This window comes from Arvicanthis niloticus, chromosome 28 (genome assembly GCF_011762505.2).
Source record: "Arvicanthis niloticus isolate mArvNil1 chromosome 28, mArvNil1.pat.X, whole genome shotgun sequence".
Taxonomy (NCBI): Eukaryota; Metazoa; Chordata; class Mammalia; order Rodentia; family Muridae; genus Arvicanthis; species Arvicanthis niloticus.
This window is the reverse complement of record NC_133436.1, coordinates 10,385,093-10,401,714: the sequence shown is the minus strand read 5'-3', so window position 1 is coordinate 10,401,714 and position 16,622 is coordinate 10,385,093. Positions and strand designations below refer to the sequence as shown.

General features: G+C 45.5%; 1 protein-coding gene across 3 annotated transcripts in view; it reads left to right on the top strand.

Moving 5' to 3' along the window:
• Positions 1-16,622, top strand: part of Zdhhc14 (zDHHC palmitoyltransferase 14) — a 248,834-nt gene that overhangs the window by 145,149 nt on the left and 87,063 nt on the right. For all 3 annotated transcript variants that reach the window (XM_076926706.1, XM_076926705.1, XM_076926704.1), the window contains exon 2: positions 7,965-8,125. In XM_076926706.1, the coding sequence (XP_076782821.1) occupies positions 7,965-8,125 (161 nt within the window). The remainder of the gene's footprint in view (positions 1-7,964; positions 8,126-16,622) is intronic.

Genomic DNA, 16,622 nt, shown 5'->3' with positions numbered 1-16,622 from the left:
GTCCAGGACCGAGGCTTGCTATCTTTAAGTAGGTCTGGCTGGGTGTTTGGGAGACCCAAGTGAGGGATAACCCTTTTCCTGCATGCTTGGAAGGTGTGTAGATACAGGGCTGAGAGAGCACCTCCCACTTTCCACAGGCATCCTGAGTTCTGAGGGTGGGTCTGGCTCCCCATCAGGTGCTGCACAGGAGGGAGGTCACAAGATCAGGGTTTGAGCTGGCCCCATTTAAACATAACCGGTTGTTGGTGACTCCTCTCTTTGATGAGGTGGCCTTGACCTTTCTCCTTTTCTTAGCCTGAAATTGACAGCTCTGAAAAAATAAAAATATAAAAAAATGAAGGGACACCAGAAGGGACACCAGAAGGGACACCAAAGCATGTGGTGGAGACTGGTATACTTTAGTAGGTCTGGGGAGCTCCTGTGTAGCCCACACAGGATTGCACAGGGTTCGTCACCACCCTCCTCTTTGGCATTGAGCTCTCTCAGCTGACTGCGCTCATGGTTTTCTCTTGTCTCCTGGGTCCTCTTATTTAAACACCTTCCTTTGGCAGCCATTCTTCAGGACATCTAGAATAGTCAACCTAGCTCCTGAGAATGGATCTGTCCCAGTACTGGCATCACAGAGAAACGTTGGGAACTTTATAAAATTATCTACCGATGACTTGGGGAGATGACTCAGTTTGTAAAGTATTTTTCTCACAATCCTGATTTCCAATATCCATATAAAAGCCAGCCACTCTATGCCTGCTTGTTTCCCTAGTATTACAGGTATGGCAGAGATAAGATAATCTCTAGGGCTCACTGGCCAGACAATCTAGCCAATCAGCGAGCTTCAAATGTAATACAAGACCTTGTGCCTTAGTTAGGGTTTTATTGATGTGAAGAGACACCATGACCAAGGAAAGTCTTATAAAAGAAAACATTTAACAGGGGCTGGCTTACAGTTTCAGAGGTTCCATCCATTATCAACATAGTGGGAAGCATGGCACCATGGCAGCAGACACTGTGTTGGAGAAGCAGAGAGTTCACCATCTTGATCTGAAGGCAGCAGGAGGAGACTGGATTCCACAATGGGTGGAGCTTGAGCATAGGAGACCTCAAAGCCCATCCCCACAGTGACACACTTTCTCCACCAAGGCCCCACCTACTCCAACAAGGCCTCACTTATTCCAATAAAGCCACACCTACTCCAATAAGGCCACACCTACTCTAATAAGGTCCTACCTACTCCAACAAGGCCACACCCACTCCAATAAGGCCACACCTACTCCAACAAGGCCACACTCACTCCAATAAGGCCACACCTCCTAATAGTCACTTTCCATGGGCCAAGCATTCAAACATGTGAATCTATGGGGCCAAACCTATTCAAACCTCCACACCCTGCTTCAAAAAATAAGACTGTGAGCCATTGAGGAAGGACACAAGGTCAACCTCTGGTCTCCACGTGTACATATATGCACATGCACAACATGCATGTGTATGCAAACCTACTTGCACATACAGAAATACAATACACTCCCCCCCACACACAAACACACACACACACACAAACACACGCACACATACGAACACATACACGCATGACAGAAACGTCTATTTGTTTCTTCTGTTCTAAAGCAGGGCGGATGTTTGTTCTGGATCCTCTTTTCTCTATTTGTCACTCAGTAATGTGCCTATTTGGCCTGATGGCAGTAAATGCATTTCTAAGTACAATGATTAAACAGCAAACCACAAAACAAGCCGCGCTTGTGTTCCCTGCCTGTGAGGGCGGTGGGGGGAAAGCCATTTGTTTCACAGTGACTCATAGGGAGAGGAGAAAAGATCATTTTTATTGCATCCCTTCAAACCTCCAACCTCATCTTGATGGCACTCTGTTGTTATTTCAGACCTGTGGCTCAGATTATTGTATTTCATGTATTGTTCCTCGTAACTACTTATTATTGTAATGCATCCTGATCGAAGAGCAGAGGTTTGAAATAATAAGTTACTCTGTGATTTTCAAACCTGGAAACCCACTCAAGTTCAGAATCAGTGAATCAAGGCCTCGTTCTCTTCCTGCATAATGATAAATGCGCACCCCTTGTCTGTACCTAAAAAGGCACTTATCCTTATACTGGCGCTTTCTCTGCACAGGACAAAACAGAAGAAGCAAATGATGTCCATTTCCTGTTAGTTAGGAGTCGTAAACTCATATTGATGGGAACTTTTTGTACGTGTATCTGCAGACAAAAAAAATTAAAAGCTGAATTGTTTTAATATGGAGAGAGGATCCTCTGTCACGTGGTCGTGATATTTGCTGCACCATGCTAATGTGGTCTTGTTGCATTTTGCTTCTCTTAAGCAAAGTTAATCTTCTCTCAAAAACTGACTTGTGGACACACAGGGACCTCATGGCTCAATAATGAAATCTGGCTTTTATATCTGAAATCTCAAAGAAACCAGTCTCGAGGTTTTCACTCAAGGAATTCTCTTGTTCAAAAAAAAAACAAAAACAAAAACAAATTAGTAGCCAATGGCAAAGATAAATTTACATCTGGTTATAAAGAGAATCATTTTATCTCTGTGGGAATAATGTATATGTTTGGATGTATATGTGTATGTATGTGTGCATGAATGTAGGCAATCCCTATAGAATCATGCCACGTGTGTGTAAGATGTGTACATGAATGCAGGCATGCATGCTATCCATGTGATGCATGTTGAGGTCAGAGGACAGTCTCAAGCATTGGTCCTCGCCTTCTATCTTGTTTGAGACAAAGTCTCTTATATGTTAATATAGCTGGCCTGTGAGCATGAAGGATGGGGGCTCCTTCTGTCTCTACCTCCCTGTTACCTCAGGACCACTGCAATTACAGTTGTGTGTTACACGACTCAGCGATATCTGGTTTGGGAAGATCCAATCTCAGGTCTTCACATACAGGAGCTATTTCCACAGTCCCTGGCTGTGTACTTTTAATGGCAAAAAATCCTCTGATTTCATGGTCTCAGATAATATCACACCCAGGAGATGGTTCCACTTTTCATGTATAAACATCAAAACACACACAAATATTTTTTCCCCCAAATAGTTATTAAAATTGCTATTAGAGGGTTGGAGAGACCGCTCAGCCATTAAAGGCTAGGCTCACAACCAAAAATTCAAAATCACTGCAAGAACAGAAAAAAGAGCTGTATAATAAAAAAGAGCTGGGTGGCAATGCCACCCCGCTTCTACCTGTTCCTGGCTGCCTCTCCTTCCCTACAGTGTACACGGTAACACTTTGTACACAGGTATTTGTGTACCTGGACCATCAGGAGTCAGACAGCTCTCACTGCTGTTCATGACTGCAGTGAAGGTATCTCATCATTTTAGCATTTGTTTTGTCTGGTGCCAAATTAGTTAATATCTTTTATGTTCCAAAAAAAAAAAAAAAAAAAAAAAAAAAACCCGAATGCTTTCAGAGTCTCATTCCCCCATGCCCCTCCCTGTCTTCTCCTGTCACTTTCCAATTGAGCTTTATGAAGACGAAGATGCCTGTCTCCTGTCTCCTGTGCTGCCCTGGGCTGTATGTAGGTCACAATTCTGAAGACAGAAATAGGACTCCAAATGGTGTTTATGTCTCTGGCAGCTGTATCATCATCTTGTATGAAATCCAGGCCCTCGGAGGCGGAGGCTGCACACACCGCAGATGGTGCTCAGTGGAGCCCAGGGCACTGTTGCTCAGAACGTGAAGGAGCTGTTTGTTTCCAAGGGGTCTGAGCTTAGACTGGGAGTTTCTAAGCTGCTCACAGTTGAACCAGCGTGGGTTGGCAAGGGGCCCACCCAGCCTCATTGCTCCCAGAGTTCCATATTCACAGTTACAACCAAAGGCAGAGTCTGCTGGACTATAGATGCTCTCAGCTTCTTCTGAACTTCAGTCTGAAGCTGTCTCTCTGGCACAGATGCCATTGTTTAGAAGCATGGATCCTACGGCTTTGATTAAAGGGGTTACGGGGACTTCTCAAGAGAACTTAGCACTGTCCTTGGTCACACAGAGGTGAAGGAGGACAGCTGTCACCAGGTGCCCACTATTCCATAAAGCTGAGCTGACTTAAAGAGCTCATCTCCTAGAGCATCAGAGCGTGGAGGATCCCAAAGGGCCTGGCAAATGCTCACAGAGTGTGTACCTGACACACAGTAGTTCAGTGAGCTATGGAATATTCTCTCCTTGTCTCCTCTGAGGAAGGCCCACAGAAGGGCAGCTCCTCAGATCCCACATGAAGGGAGTTACAGGCCTCAGCAAACTAGAGGGCACATCGTAATTGCAATAATAAGAATGATAACATATATCCATTTCTTACCCAAATTCACCAATAAATATTTGTTCCATCTTCTCTCTCTAAACTATTTGAAAGACGACTGCATACCTCACGGTACCTTATTCCTGAATACTGCAGTGCACTTTCCCTAAGAACAAGGACCTCTCACATAACGGACACACGCAGTCAACGTTGGCAAGTTTAACACTGGTCCGCTTTGGTTGGATTTACCAAGGATGGTTTATTTCTGGGGGCTACACACTGGCACATTTTCAAGGCTTAACACAAGTTTGCTCTTAAAATGACAATAAAAAGAAACAAAGCTAACAAACATCTGCATGATATGAAATGAACTTTTAATGAGCCCCCAAGACCTGAGTCCCTTCCTTCCTACTTCCAAGCAGTTGTCACAGTCCAAGGTCTGGACTTGAAGCAATTGAATTTAGGTGTCTCCTGGACATGCTAAACATGTCCCCTGTGGTGGCTGGTTTTGATTGCTGACTCGACACAACATAGAATCTATTGGGAAGAGAGTTCAATGAGACATTGTCTAAATTGAGTTGACCCAGGGGCCTGCCAGCTGCCTAGAAGGGATTTCTTAATTGAATTAATTGAAGTGGGAAGACCTACCCTGAATGTGGGCGTGCTTCCTATCAGCAGTGTGCATTAATTCATTTCTGTCTACTCTTGACTATGAATTTAATATGACTAATTGTTTCGAGTTCCTGCCACCTCCATGTCCCCATCACAATGGACGGTAACTTGCAGTTGTGAGCCGAATAAACCCTTTCTTGTTTAGGTTGCTTGTGTCAGGGTATCACAGCCACACGAAACAAAACTAAAACACTCCCCAAAAGGTATCATCCATCAGACCCTCTCACACATGTGGGCTCAGATTCTGTTGGTTGTTTTATAGACAATCTCTAATGAAAAAACAGTCATTTATGATGAGACGTCTTCATGTCTCAGGTTGAAGTATAAGTTCCATGCTAGACCCTGGAACCCAGGCCCACACCCAATGGAATTGTGGGGGTGGGGGCATTTTAGTAGATCTGCATACCGGGGAAAAAATTTTCTTTGTATTCTTAGGAGTATAAGAGAATTACTATTTGCGTGGTTGTAGAGTCCCTCCGTTCTTATGCATTTAACTTGAAGCTTTCCAGTGCTAACTATCATAAAATCGAACATTTGGAGAAAGGTGGAAGTTCACTAGTAAGTATTAATGATGCCAATTTTTGCACCTAAACCCTCTGGAGAGAAGCACAGAGCGCCTTCACCCATAGCTAATACCAACTGAATTGAAGATGCATTTCTGTAATGCAAATGAATATTTTTTTCCAAAGGGATATTCTTGTCAAGTTCATGATGCTATTACAGAATGTCAGAAAGAGCATAGATTCATTTCCGACAGTTCTGGAGGCCAGAAACGTCAAGGTCAAGGGGCCTCCTTGTATTAAATGCTGCATCTCCCCGAGACAGAAGAAAAGAGGCAATCAAAAGAGGGTTGACCTCAGTTTTACAGTAAACACATTCTTGAAGGATGGGACTTCTCCTGGCGACATCAACCTGTTTGTAAGACATTTCCTTGGGTTTGCTTGTTGATCAAAGCCCCCAAGTTGCAGGACAGTCCCTTTGGAGATTATGTTTCTGACATGCTAGCTTTGGGGGCACAGTCACCCCATTCAGGAGCTCCTCAAGGTCGGAGTTTCTTAATTTCTTTTTCTAAGCAAAGTCCTTTGTCTCCTCACATTCTCCCCGCCAAGTTCCCTTTCTATGGGACTCTCTGAGGATGCTCATAGCTGCCTGGAGTTGGTACAAGAATAACAATGGTCTGGTTTTGATTGTTTTGAATCCTGTAAAGAAACATCGCAACTAGATGCCAACCAAGTGGGACTTGACATAGCACTGTTTGGGGCCATTGGTGGGGTTGTGGGGGAGTGGTTACAGAGGTACTGGAAATGCTTCAGGTGTCATGTTTAGTCAGGTGGCTTTCCTAAAGACAAGTCCACGTGGCCAGCAGGGAATCAGCCCCCATTACTACATCTGGGACCATCCTACCACATTCTTAAAGTCATGGGGCATCTCTGGGCTTCTTCAGGGCAGAAGATTCTGAAAAACCTTTGCTCCTTCAGCAAAGGGGCTCCTGTCATGTAGCCCTTGAAAGGCAACTCTTAGCAGTATCCCATCACAGGTCCGCACACAGTGGGGTGCTAGTACCCAGATGGGAGGGAGCCACACCCCCATCTTGTTCTCAGCAGGGCTTCCTTCCTTCTTCTCTGGCTTAACAGCCCAGACTCTGCTTCTGAGGACAAGCTAGGAGTCCTCTCCCACCAGGCACTACAACCCACGGTGCTATTTGTGTTTCTTCCATACTCATGACAACATTTGATGCGGCCACAAGAGACCAGTGGTAGCCACGGCAGACCTTGCTTGTCTTTTACCAAGGAGGTCAGGGGTCAGGTGCTGGGTCTCAGGCACAAACTTTAGTCTGTCAAAGTCACCCATCCTCTGCTGCCACCGTCCCTGCAGCATATGCTCTTCTGTCCAACAGTGAGCAGGATTTCACAGAATTAAGTGTTGAATAGAGAGGAGAATCTGTTGTTTCAGCTACCTGGAAAGCTGAAACAGGAGGATGAACGTGATCCAGGGTGTGGAGCCCAGATTGGGGAACTAAGATAGACCCCATCTCTTAAAGACAAACAACACAGAAATAACAGGAACCGGACCACATTCACAAATTGATCCTGCAGATGCTTTCTGGGAAAGCCTGGATTGGTGTCGCTCAGCCAATGATTCTTTTTCCCTGCCCTTCAGAAATGCCCACGCATGTTCATTTCTGTGGTGTAGCACCCTCTTTTGGACACACTGACCCCCCCCCCAATATTGACAAATGATTCCTTAGTTTTTGCAACTGAATGTTATGCTGCTTGAAAGTTTCTGAGTTGTTTGACCCTGGTGGGTCTGATAGAGGTGTCTCTAAATTGGCATTATCTTCTGTGGTTCCAGAGATGGGTAGGGCCGAAGACCATGTGTGTTTACAGTACAAAGGGCTTGTGTATATTTATTCAAACTCCAGACATTCTAAAATCGATTATACAAGCAGGGTTTTTTTTTTTTTTTTTTTTTTCCTGGTCGGCTAGCATCTCTCTTATGGGTCTTGGGCTGTCATGGTCAATAGGAGAGAGAAGTTGTCAGAGAGAGCACTACAGACTAGTCCAACTCTACATTTTCTTCTTTAAAATCCAATTCATCTCTTCTGTGGATATATGTGTGTGCAAGTGTGGATGTGCACATGCCACAGTGCACACACACGTGGAGACCGTACAAGGATGGCCTGGGGTTTTGTTTCATGCTGTTCACTTTATTTGAGACAGGGTCTCTTTATTAGTTCAGGACTGAATATGCCAGGCTAGCTGGCCAGTGAGCTTCTGGGAAGTCTCCTGTTTCAGTCGCCCTTCTTTCTCTAGGAGTTCTGAGATTACAAGCATATGCTATTACATGGATTGTAGAGATTCAAACTCAAATCCCCACATTTGTCAGACAAGTGCCTTTGACTGATCCTCACTCCCAGGCCCAGAAATCCTCAGCACAGATGCGTTTAAATAGAAATCGGTCTCCCTCCTCTGACTGTGGATCCTAACACTGTAATTCATTTCTCTTTTCTCTCTGCACCCTGCTGGCAGCTGTAGGTACCTCGCAGAGAAAATCACCCCTGCCATCCCCGTGGTCGGTGGCATCCTGTTCTTCTTTGTGATGGGGACTCTGCTTCGGACCAGCTTCAGTGACCCTGGAGTCCTCCCTCGAGCCACGCCTGATGAAGCTGCTGATCTGGAGAGGCAAATAGGTAACACTGAAGCTCTGTGTTGGGCATGAAGAGTGGCTGGAAGGGAAGGCGCCATAAGAGATGACCTGAGTAGCAGGTTGGGATGTGAAGTGGTTGAGGTAAGACTAGGGCCGCTGCAGTATTGAGGCAGGGGCTGTGCCACCATGCAAGAAGACCCCCCCAGTGAGCAAGGTTTCCAGATGTTTCTCTGAAACTCAAGCATCCAATTCTGCCCTGTTCCGGAACTTCAGTGGTTAAGGTTTCTTTGTGGGTCATGGCAACTTCCCTAGTTTCCATAATAAAAGCTAAGTACACTGGTTACATTGTTGCAACAAAATATCTGTTGAAGGAATTTAAAGAAGGAGGGGTTTGCTTTGACTCAGTGTTTGAGGATTGTCTTAGTTAGCTGAAGCTGAACACCGTGACCAAAAACCAAGTTGGGAAGGAAAGGGTTTATTCAGCCTCTGCTTCCACATTTCTGTCCATTATCAAAGGAAACCAGGATAAGGACTCACACAGGGTAGGAACCTAGAGGCAGGAGCTGATGCAGAGGCCATGGAGGGGTGCTATTTACTAGCTTGCTCCCCATGGCTTCCTCTGCCTGGTTTCTCATAGAACCTAGGATCAGCAGCCCAAGTTGGGCTGGGACCTGTCCCATTGATCACTAATTTTTAAAAAAAATGCTCTATGGTTGGATTTTAAGGAGGTATTTTATCAATTACTATTCTCTCCTTTTAGATACCTCTAGTTTGTGTGTCAAGTTGACCTAAGACTAGCCAACACGAGAGTACATCCATCATAGTAGCAGCCATTGTACCATCATAGGACCATCATATTGTATCTGCTATTGGGAAACAGAGAGATGAATGCTGGTGTTCCACTCAATTTCCCTGATTCATTCAGTTCTAAGCCCCAGCCCACAGAACAGCATTATATAGTATTAAGGGTTTGCAGGGGGTGGGGGGAGGTTATTCTATCACAGTTAATCCACCCAAGAATATTCCTTACAGACAGTCCCAAAGACTTGTCTCCTAAGTGATTCCAGACCCTGTCAAGTTGATCACCAATATTAAGCCACCATACAAGGCAAAGTTATATCTTAGACTGTCTTATTTATACAGCCTAGGATCCAGGATTTCTTTCATTTACACACCATAACAGTACGTACCAGTAGTGTGTGCTGAAATTAATAGCTTTACTTTCCGTAGAAACTAAAGCCTGAAGCTAGAGTTTACAGAAATCTAGTTTGAAAATGTAAAACAGATCCTAATGTCTTCACATAACAAACTTTAAAAGTATGGAGAACCTTTTCTAGATAGTAAATGCTCGCTCTGTCTTGTGGACATAATAGTCTTGCTAGAGCCCACCAGCAAGCTTGATAAGAATAGCAGTCAGCCCGTGGTGACTCAAAGTGAACATATAGAATAGGGCTGGAAAACCACCCAGCAGGGATTCTCTCCTGGCTCCCTTCACAGTCTCTGCTCAGGCAGCAGAGGCTTGCTTTGCTATGGCACAAGCAAGTACAGGTATGGCCAGGGCTAGAAATGTTCTTACATTTCCCAAGGTTGAAGCAGAGCTATGTCTTCCTCTCAGCCTTTGTTCCATCCTTCATGCCTCTCTTCCCTTCATGGCCCTCACAGGAGGCAGTCTTCAACACTGGGAGGAGTTGCCTCTGATCCTCGGTGGCCATCTTGTTTCCTGCGAAGAGAAGAGAGGAGATGGGGGGAGTCTCGGGGGGGGGGGTGGTGGGGTGGAAAGAGCTTCCGTCTCCATCCCCTGTGTCTTGGGATACAGGACAGGGAGTGCTGGTTCATTACTGAAAGCCTTTATTTTGTAGCATGATGGTCATTGTTAGGCACAGTAATGACTATCATGGACCTTGCTCACCTCTGCGTAACTCTGTGACAATAATGTTCTCATTGCTCTCTTTTACAAATGGGGAGGGCATACCCTTCAAAGAGGGGCTTCAGTAAGAGGAAGCACAGAGCTGGAGCCAGGTCTCCAGGTTCCTGCTCCTAGTTCCCTCCCATTCCTTGCATCCCCCCAGGAGAGGAGAAAGTGGGGCCTGTTCTCTTCAGGAGAAGACTGGATTTGTAGTCTGGGCCATTTCACTTCCGTATGCATCTGGGAAATCCTCTACTCAGTGGGAAGCCACAGAAGGTGATACAGAGTTTACTGGGGTCCCAGACGCCACTGCAGGGGTCTCTCCCAGAGCAGTGCTGTGACAGTTGGGTGCCCTGCCTCCCTTGTGTACTTGGACTGCATCAGAAGGGCTATTGGATTTCTCTGCTATAAATGCAGACTCTCACGGTGTGTTGAGGCTCAAGTATCTTTTAAATGAACTCTGTCCCATGAGCCCAAAGGCATAGACTCTATGAGGGGGAGACTGAGGGAAAGATGGCCCCAAGCAAGACTTGATTTCTCCTGGAGGGAAGACAACCAACTGGGAAGCTGAACAAAACTGCCAGAAACGGTCACTGGAATCCATCTGGCTGGGAGTAGGTTGGGTAAAGTCTGGGTGTGTATGGCATTCTTGCCATGTGCTTCTGTCTCCAGCCCCAGTGCTGAAGGTACAGGTGAGGGAACTCTGCCAGGACCTGCTAAGCCAGGAACGCCACCATTTCCATCAGAGGAATGGCCTAGACTCCAAGAGGGGCAACCAAAATGTCAATAAGCAAGTTTTTAATCTTAAGAACCTAGAAAGGCAGAGCAAACTAAACTTAAAGCAAGCAGCATGGGGGGGGGCAGCGTGGGTGGGGAGCACTTGTAAAGTTTAGATGGGAAACCAATAAAATAGAATAGAGGGAAATGCAGAACAAAATCTACAAGGCTAGACATCAGTTCTTTGAAAAGATCAATAAAATTGGCACAATTTTTCCTTTCCTGATGAGAGAGAGACAGAGACAGACAGACAGACAGACAGACAGACAGACAGACAAAAAGGAATTGTTAAAATCAGGAGCAGATAGATTTCCACGGATGATGTATGAAGAGCTGGGAATACATGGAAAGAATCTTAGCACCTTCTCATTAGGGGGATGTGGCTCAAACTGACAGTGACAATCCCACAATTCCCACCCCTGGGATGACCCCAATTAAAAAAAAAAGTAAGGATGTGGAAAACCTAAAATACTTCCTCATCGCTGGTGGTGACATTTTGAAAAACAATGCCTCAAAAAAATCTTGAAAAAGCTGAACACAATTACCACATGACCCAGAGATTCCACTCCTCCCAGCCAAGGAAAAGAATAGGACCCATTTCCTCATAAAGACTTGTTATACCTGGTGACCAAAAACGGGGCAGAACCCACATGTCCATCAATGGGTGATTTGTTGACTCTCATCTTATGAATCTGCACGTGCACAATAGAACCCTATTAGGATTTTTTTTTTTTTAAAAAGTCACACATTACTATATGTTACACGGATGAACCAAGAGCATGGCGCTAAGTGAAAGAAGCCAGACATACAAAACTCCATTTATATTATAAAGACCAAAAGACAAATCTCTAGAAATGGACAACAGAACAGTAAGATCCTGGGACCAGGGGTAAGAGTGCAAGTTAATTATACCCGCCATGAGGTGGAGGGCTGAGGTGACAAATGCAGCCTAAAATTAGGTCAAAGTGACGGCTGCACAATGCGGTAAATCCACTAGGAATTATGGGTTGTGTACTTCAATGGGTCACTGTTGTACTTTGTAAATTACACTTCAATAGTGTGATTTTTTTTTTTTTTTAAGGGAAGGAGGAGAGATTATACAGAAGGAGGAAGAAGCCACTGGGATGTGGGTTGTACTCTGGGTTACACATTCCCTGGCTGTGTGACTTTAGACCAGGGCATACTTTCCTCAGCGTTTGCCCCCAGGTTGTGTCTATACAAAGGTACTTGCCAGGCCCCTGACGCTCAGCAGATGATGTTATATTCACCTGTCTTTTTAAAAGTTCTCCTCTTTTTTTCACCCAGTCGTGTCTTTACCTTCCCCGAACTCCAGTTCTCCTCAGAGGCTACCTGAAGTATGAAGGGAAGGAATTCACAGGGGCAGAGCTGGGCACTGTGCCCCACCCCCAAACCTGAAGGAGTTCAGGCACACAATTTTCTTCCTCACGGCTGTGACTCTTGCTGAGGACTCCTGTAGGCTACATGGGTTTTGAAAATAAGATTTTGTTTCAGTGAAACCTTAACATTTATTTTGTGCTATCTGGTGGGAGAAAGAAAATGAAAATTTAGGTTTAAAAGAAATTATTTTTATTATTAAGGCTATTAATTCTAATTACCTGTTTATAGCGAGTGCATAGAAAAGCTTGTTAAGAGCCACATGAGTAGTTTATTGAGGGTTTGCCAAGGATTGGAACAGCCATGCTCCGCCCCCCCCAACCCCCAGGCTTCTGCAGAGGCGTGGGTGTTTAGGGGATTGGGGGAGGGCTTCAGAGCCTGCTCTGAGGCTCTTAAAAATGCCACAAAGTTCCTTCTTCATAAAAATGTCCCCAATAACTTAGGTTACAAAACAAAAGACATTAAAGAGAGTCAGGGGTCCGAGGAAGGTCATATAAAGGTCAACACAGGCTTCCTTGGAAACCTCACAACTTCAGTTCATCTGAGAACAACCAGTACCAAGCAACTGATTTGGGATTAGAAAACAAAGGCTGACACACTGTCCTACAAATCTCAGGATAAAGCAACTCACTTCCACTAGGGACAGGCCTTCCTGTGGTGGAAAGCGGACTGCTCAGGCCCAGTCCTAGACTCCCCGGAGTCATCTCTGCTCTGGAGTCTCTCTACAATCCCAGGGCTGCCAAGACCAGGAACATCCTTGTAGATTGCAGGTGACAACCAGCCTGTGGCTCCCAGAGCATAAGACATTCTTCCCGGGGCACAGTAAATATTAAATGTGAGGTCAACCCATTGCCAAATGGCTGTGGGGTGGGATCTAAGCTGATGGGCTTGAATGCATCCACAGGTCTGGGGATCTAGCTCAGAGGTAGAGCATTTGCCTAGGACATCTGATGCCTGGTGGAGGGGAGATGATGTGGGAGGAAGAAGAGAGTGGGGGATGATCCACCTGTGCCCCGATGGGATCCCATCAAGTCTATCCTCCACCATTTCTCCCTCCCTGCCATTTTTTTCTCCTGCTTCTCCTCCCAGCTCCCTTCCCCCTCATTTGACCAAACCATCCATCAAGTTTTATCTCTGTGGGTAAAAATGTTAGGGAGTGCAGTATGACGTCCTGAAGCAGGAATCCTCAGCTGGTCAGTAGCCCAGTCCCACAACCTCCCAGGTGAGGTTCCAGGACTTTCCCAGGACCGCTGAGAGGCTGGCCACTACTATGGCTTGCTGGAGTTGTTCTCCAGTGACATTGTTAGTCTGTGTTTAAGAACCGAAATGTTCTCACTGGGACTTAATGGCACTAATGAATTTTGCTAAAGAAAATCATTTCTGAGGTGGGGCGCAGCTCAGTGACAAGATGCACTGTATCGTGTACGTTCATGACTGGGTTCAGTCCCCAGTACTGGGGCAGGATGTTTTTCGGAACACTGTTTGCCAATTAAAGACTTTAGCCAGTTTTTTCTATTGCCATTGAGCTGACTCCAGTGTTTTCCTTTTTGACGTTATTTTATTAAAGTTATTTTATTGGAGTAATTGCTGCATAAAATTCGAAATGAAATTTTTATCAAGGCTCTTTAATACTGTGAAATACCCACTGTAACTTTTCTTTCGGAATTATTCCTTTTGTAAAAGTGTGCATGAGTGTGTGTCTGTGTCTGTGCATGTGTGTGTGTGTGTGCATTTGTGTATGTCCCAGAGCATATCTCCCTCAATCACTCTTTACCTTATTTTTTTAAATCAATCTCACTGAACCTGAAGCTTGCTAATTTGGCAGGGCTGGCTGACCAGCAAACACCAGAAATCTGCCTGCTCTGATTTTTCTGTACAAGAATTGTAGGCATGATCTATCATGCACCACCATGCATCACCATGTACCATGCACTACCATGCACCACCATGCACCACCATACACCACCATGCATCATGTACCACCATACATCATCATGCACTACCATGTACCACCGTACACCACCATGTACCACCATGCACCACCATGTACCACCATGTATCACCATGCACCACCATACATCATCATGCACTGCCATATACCACCATGCATTACCATGTACCATGCATCACCATGCACCACCATGCACCACCATGCACCACCATGCATCACCATGCACCACCATGCATTACTATGCACCACCATGTACCATCATATACCACCATGCACTACCATGCACCACCATGCACCACCATATACCACCATAATGCACCAGAATGGAGTTGTTTTTAGCCACCTTTTAGTTTCATATTGGGCTGATTAGATCTATTGATAATATCTACCATGAAACTGGTCTACGACATGCTTGCTTCATTTATGTATTTATTTATTTGCGTAATGGCTCTCTATTGTCTGTGATTGATCTGCAGTGAAATCTGCTACACCATATGCTGGTACCCTGTGTACTGTGTACCAGTTATTCCTACTGTTACAGAGACACAGATTGGCAGGCTCCAACAGGTAGGTGTCATAGGCGCATGTTTTGACAATCTTTCACCAGTCTTAGAAGACAAGGGTTTTTTGGGTTTTTTTGGTTTTTTTTTTTTTGTCAGTGTTTTCTTTTGATTTTTGTTTGTTTTTGTTTCGGTTTGTTGTTGTTGATTTGGCTTGGTTTGTTGTTGTTTTGCTTGTTTGTTTTGCTCTCCCCTCAGATCGTACCTTCCTGATGACCTCCCAAGTCCCCCACAAGCCACCCTTCCTTTGATTTCTGTCTGCAGCAGTTATTTCCGCATCTCACAAGCATTTACAGGTCCCTAGAGCTCCGTCCACAGCGAAGTTACACCTGTCTCTGAGGTTCCTTCTGCCTCCCTCATCCTTTCTGACCTTCTCTTCTCTGCTCAGCTCTTGCCAGGGTCTTTGGGGTACCATCTACCTTTTGGACTGTCATCTCTGCACCAGCTCAAGCACTACCTGGGCCCGGTGACTAGAACATCCTTGGTGCTTATCCCGAGTCTTTATACAGTTGGCTCCCTGGCCCTGATGAGCAGGTGGAGGGATGTTCTTGTATCTTTCTCATTACCTGATTGTCTTGTGGAGACATCATGCCAGGTTTTCCCACATAGCATCTCGGCTCCTACAGCAGCCGCCTTATCATTTCCACATTGTTTTATGTGTGAGAAAAATAAAGTGATTTGCAGAAGGAGGTCATTTGGCCAGAGCCATGAGACCAGTGCAGGTCCATAAGTCATCCCTCCCTACACTCTTATCTGCTTCCAAGTCCTGCCCCCATCTTGAAGCCATGAAGCCAGGGCTCAGGTGGGGCATTTCTGGCCTTACTCAAATGGCCTTACTCATTTCCCTTTCTCCTGGATTCCGTCCTCTCTTTTCCCAGACTGGCACCATCACCCAGCCCTGGCTTTCCTGTCTCCCGAACTGACTTTCTCCATCCTATCTGCCACTCACACGTGGGTACTGGGTTGGCATCCCTTAGCTCCCAAAGCCTGCACTACATGGACAAAGAATGGCGTGCTGCAGACAGACTCCAGACATTTCCTATTGCCGTCTGGGAGCTGCCTAAGGATCCTGGCTGTGTTATGTGATGGTCATGTCCCTGCTGTGTATATGTTTATGGTGTTTGTACGGTGCTTAAGCAAGGCAGAGCCAGGGAGCCCACCATATCTGAAAGAATTTCTGGGAGAGACAAATGCCTTTGAAGAAAACAGCATCCTAGGAAGAAAAGAGGGGAAACTAGATTCCTCATTTTGGAGAAAATTCTAGAATGATCTACTGTGTACAGATGCTGGGGGCGGGTGGACAGCCAGTCTCCCACATGAATGCAGGGCGGAGGCTCAGAATGTCAAAATTCTTGGTTGTCTCTCAGCAAATCCCAGAACTGGGAACCAGATGTCACAGCTCGATAGTGTAGCATTTGGGGTAAATACCACAAGATTTTAAGAGTCCAGATCTAGGAAAGGAAGGAGAAATAATTTTGTTTTATCATAGGATTTGGAAGGATGTGTGCTTTTCATCCAGGGCTTGTGCGGAAGCCTGCATCATTTCTTCTTGCTATAGACAGTTCGAAGGCACGGGGCAGAGCAAGTGCTGCTCTTGAGCTCTGTCTCTGAAGCACGTGCCTTTGCTGATTGTGAAGGTTGCTCTGTGTATCGAGCGCTCGCTTGGGTGTCGACTTCTACTGGCTGCTATCGAAAGCCATCTGGCCGCTCCTGTCCTTCAATGGGAACTTGTTACACAATCATCTTCTCCATCCTCCAGATAACTTTATGTGTCAGAAAGCAAGTTGCCGTTCCCTCCAAGGAGAGCATGAGACCAGGGGGTTCTGCTTAAATAAATGAGATGGTACTTCTGTTCTCACACTGACCTGAGCTAAGACATCCAAAGCCCTTAATCTACACAGATATTACAATTGTTACTATGTCCCCATGCTAAATCAATAATCTGTCTCTC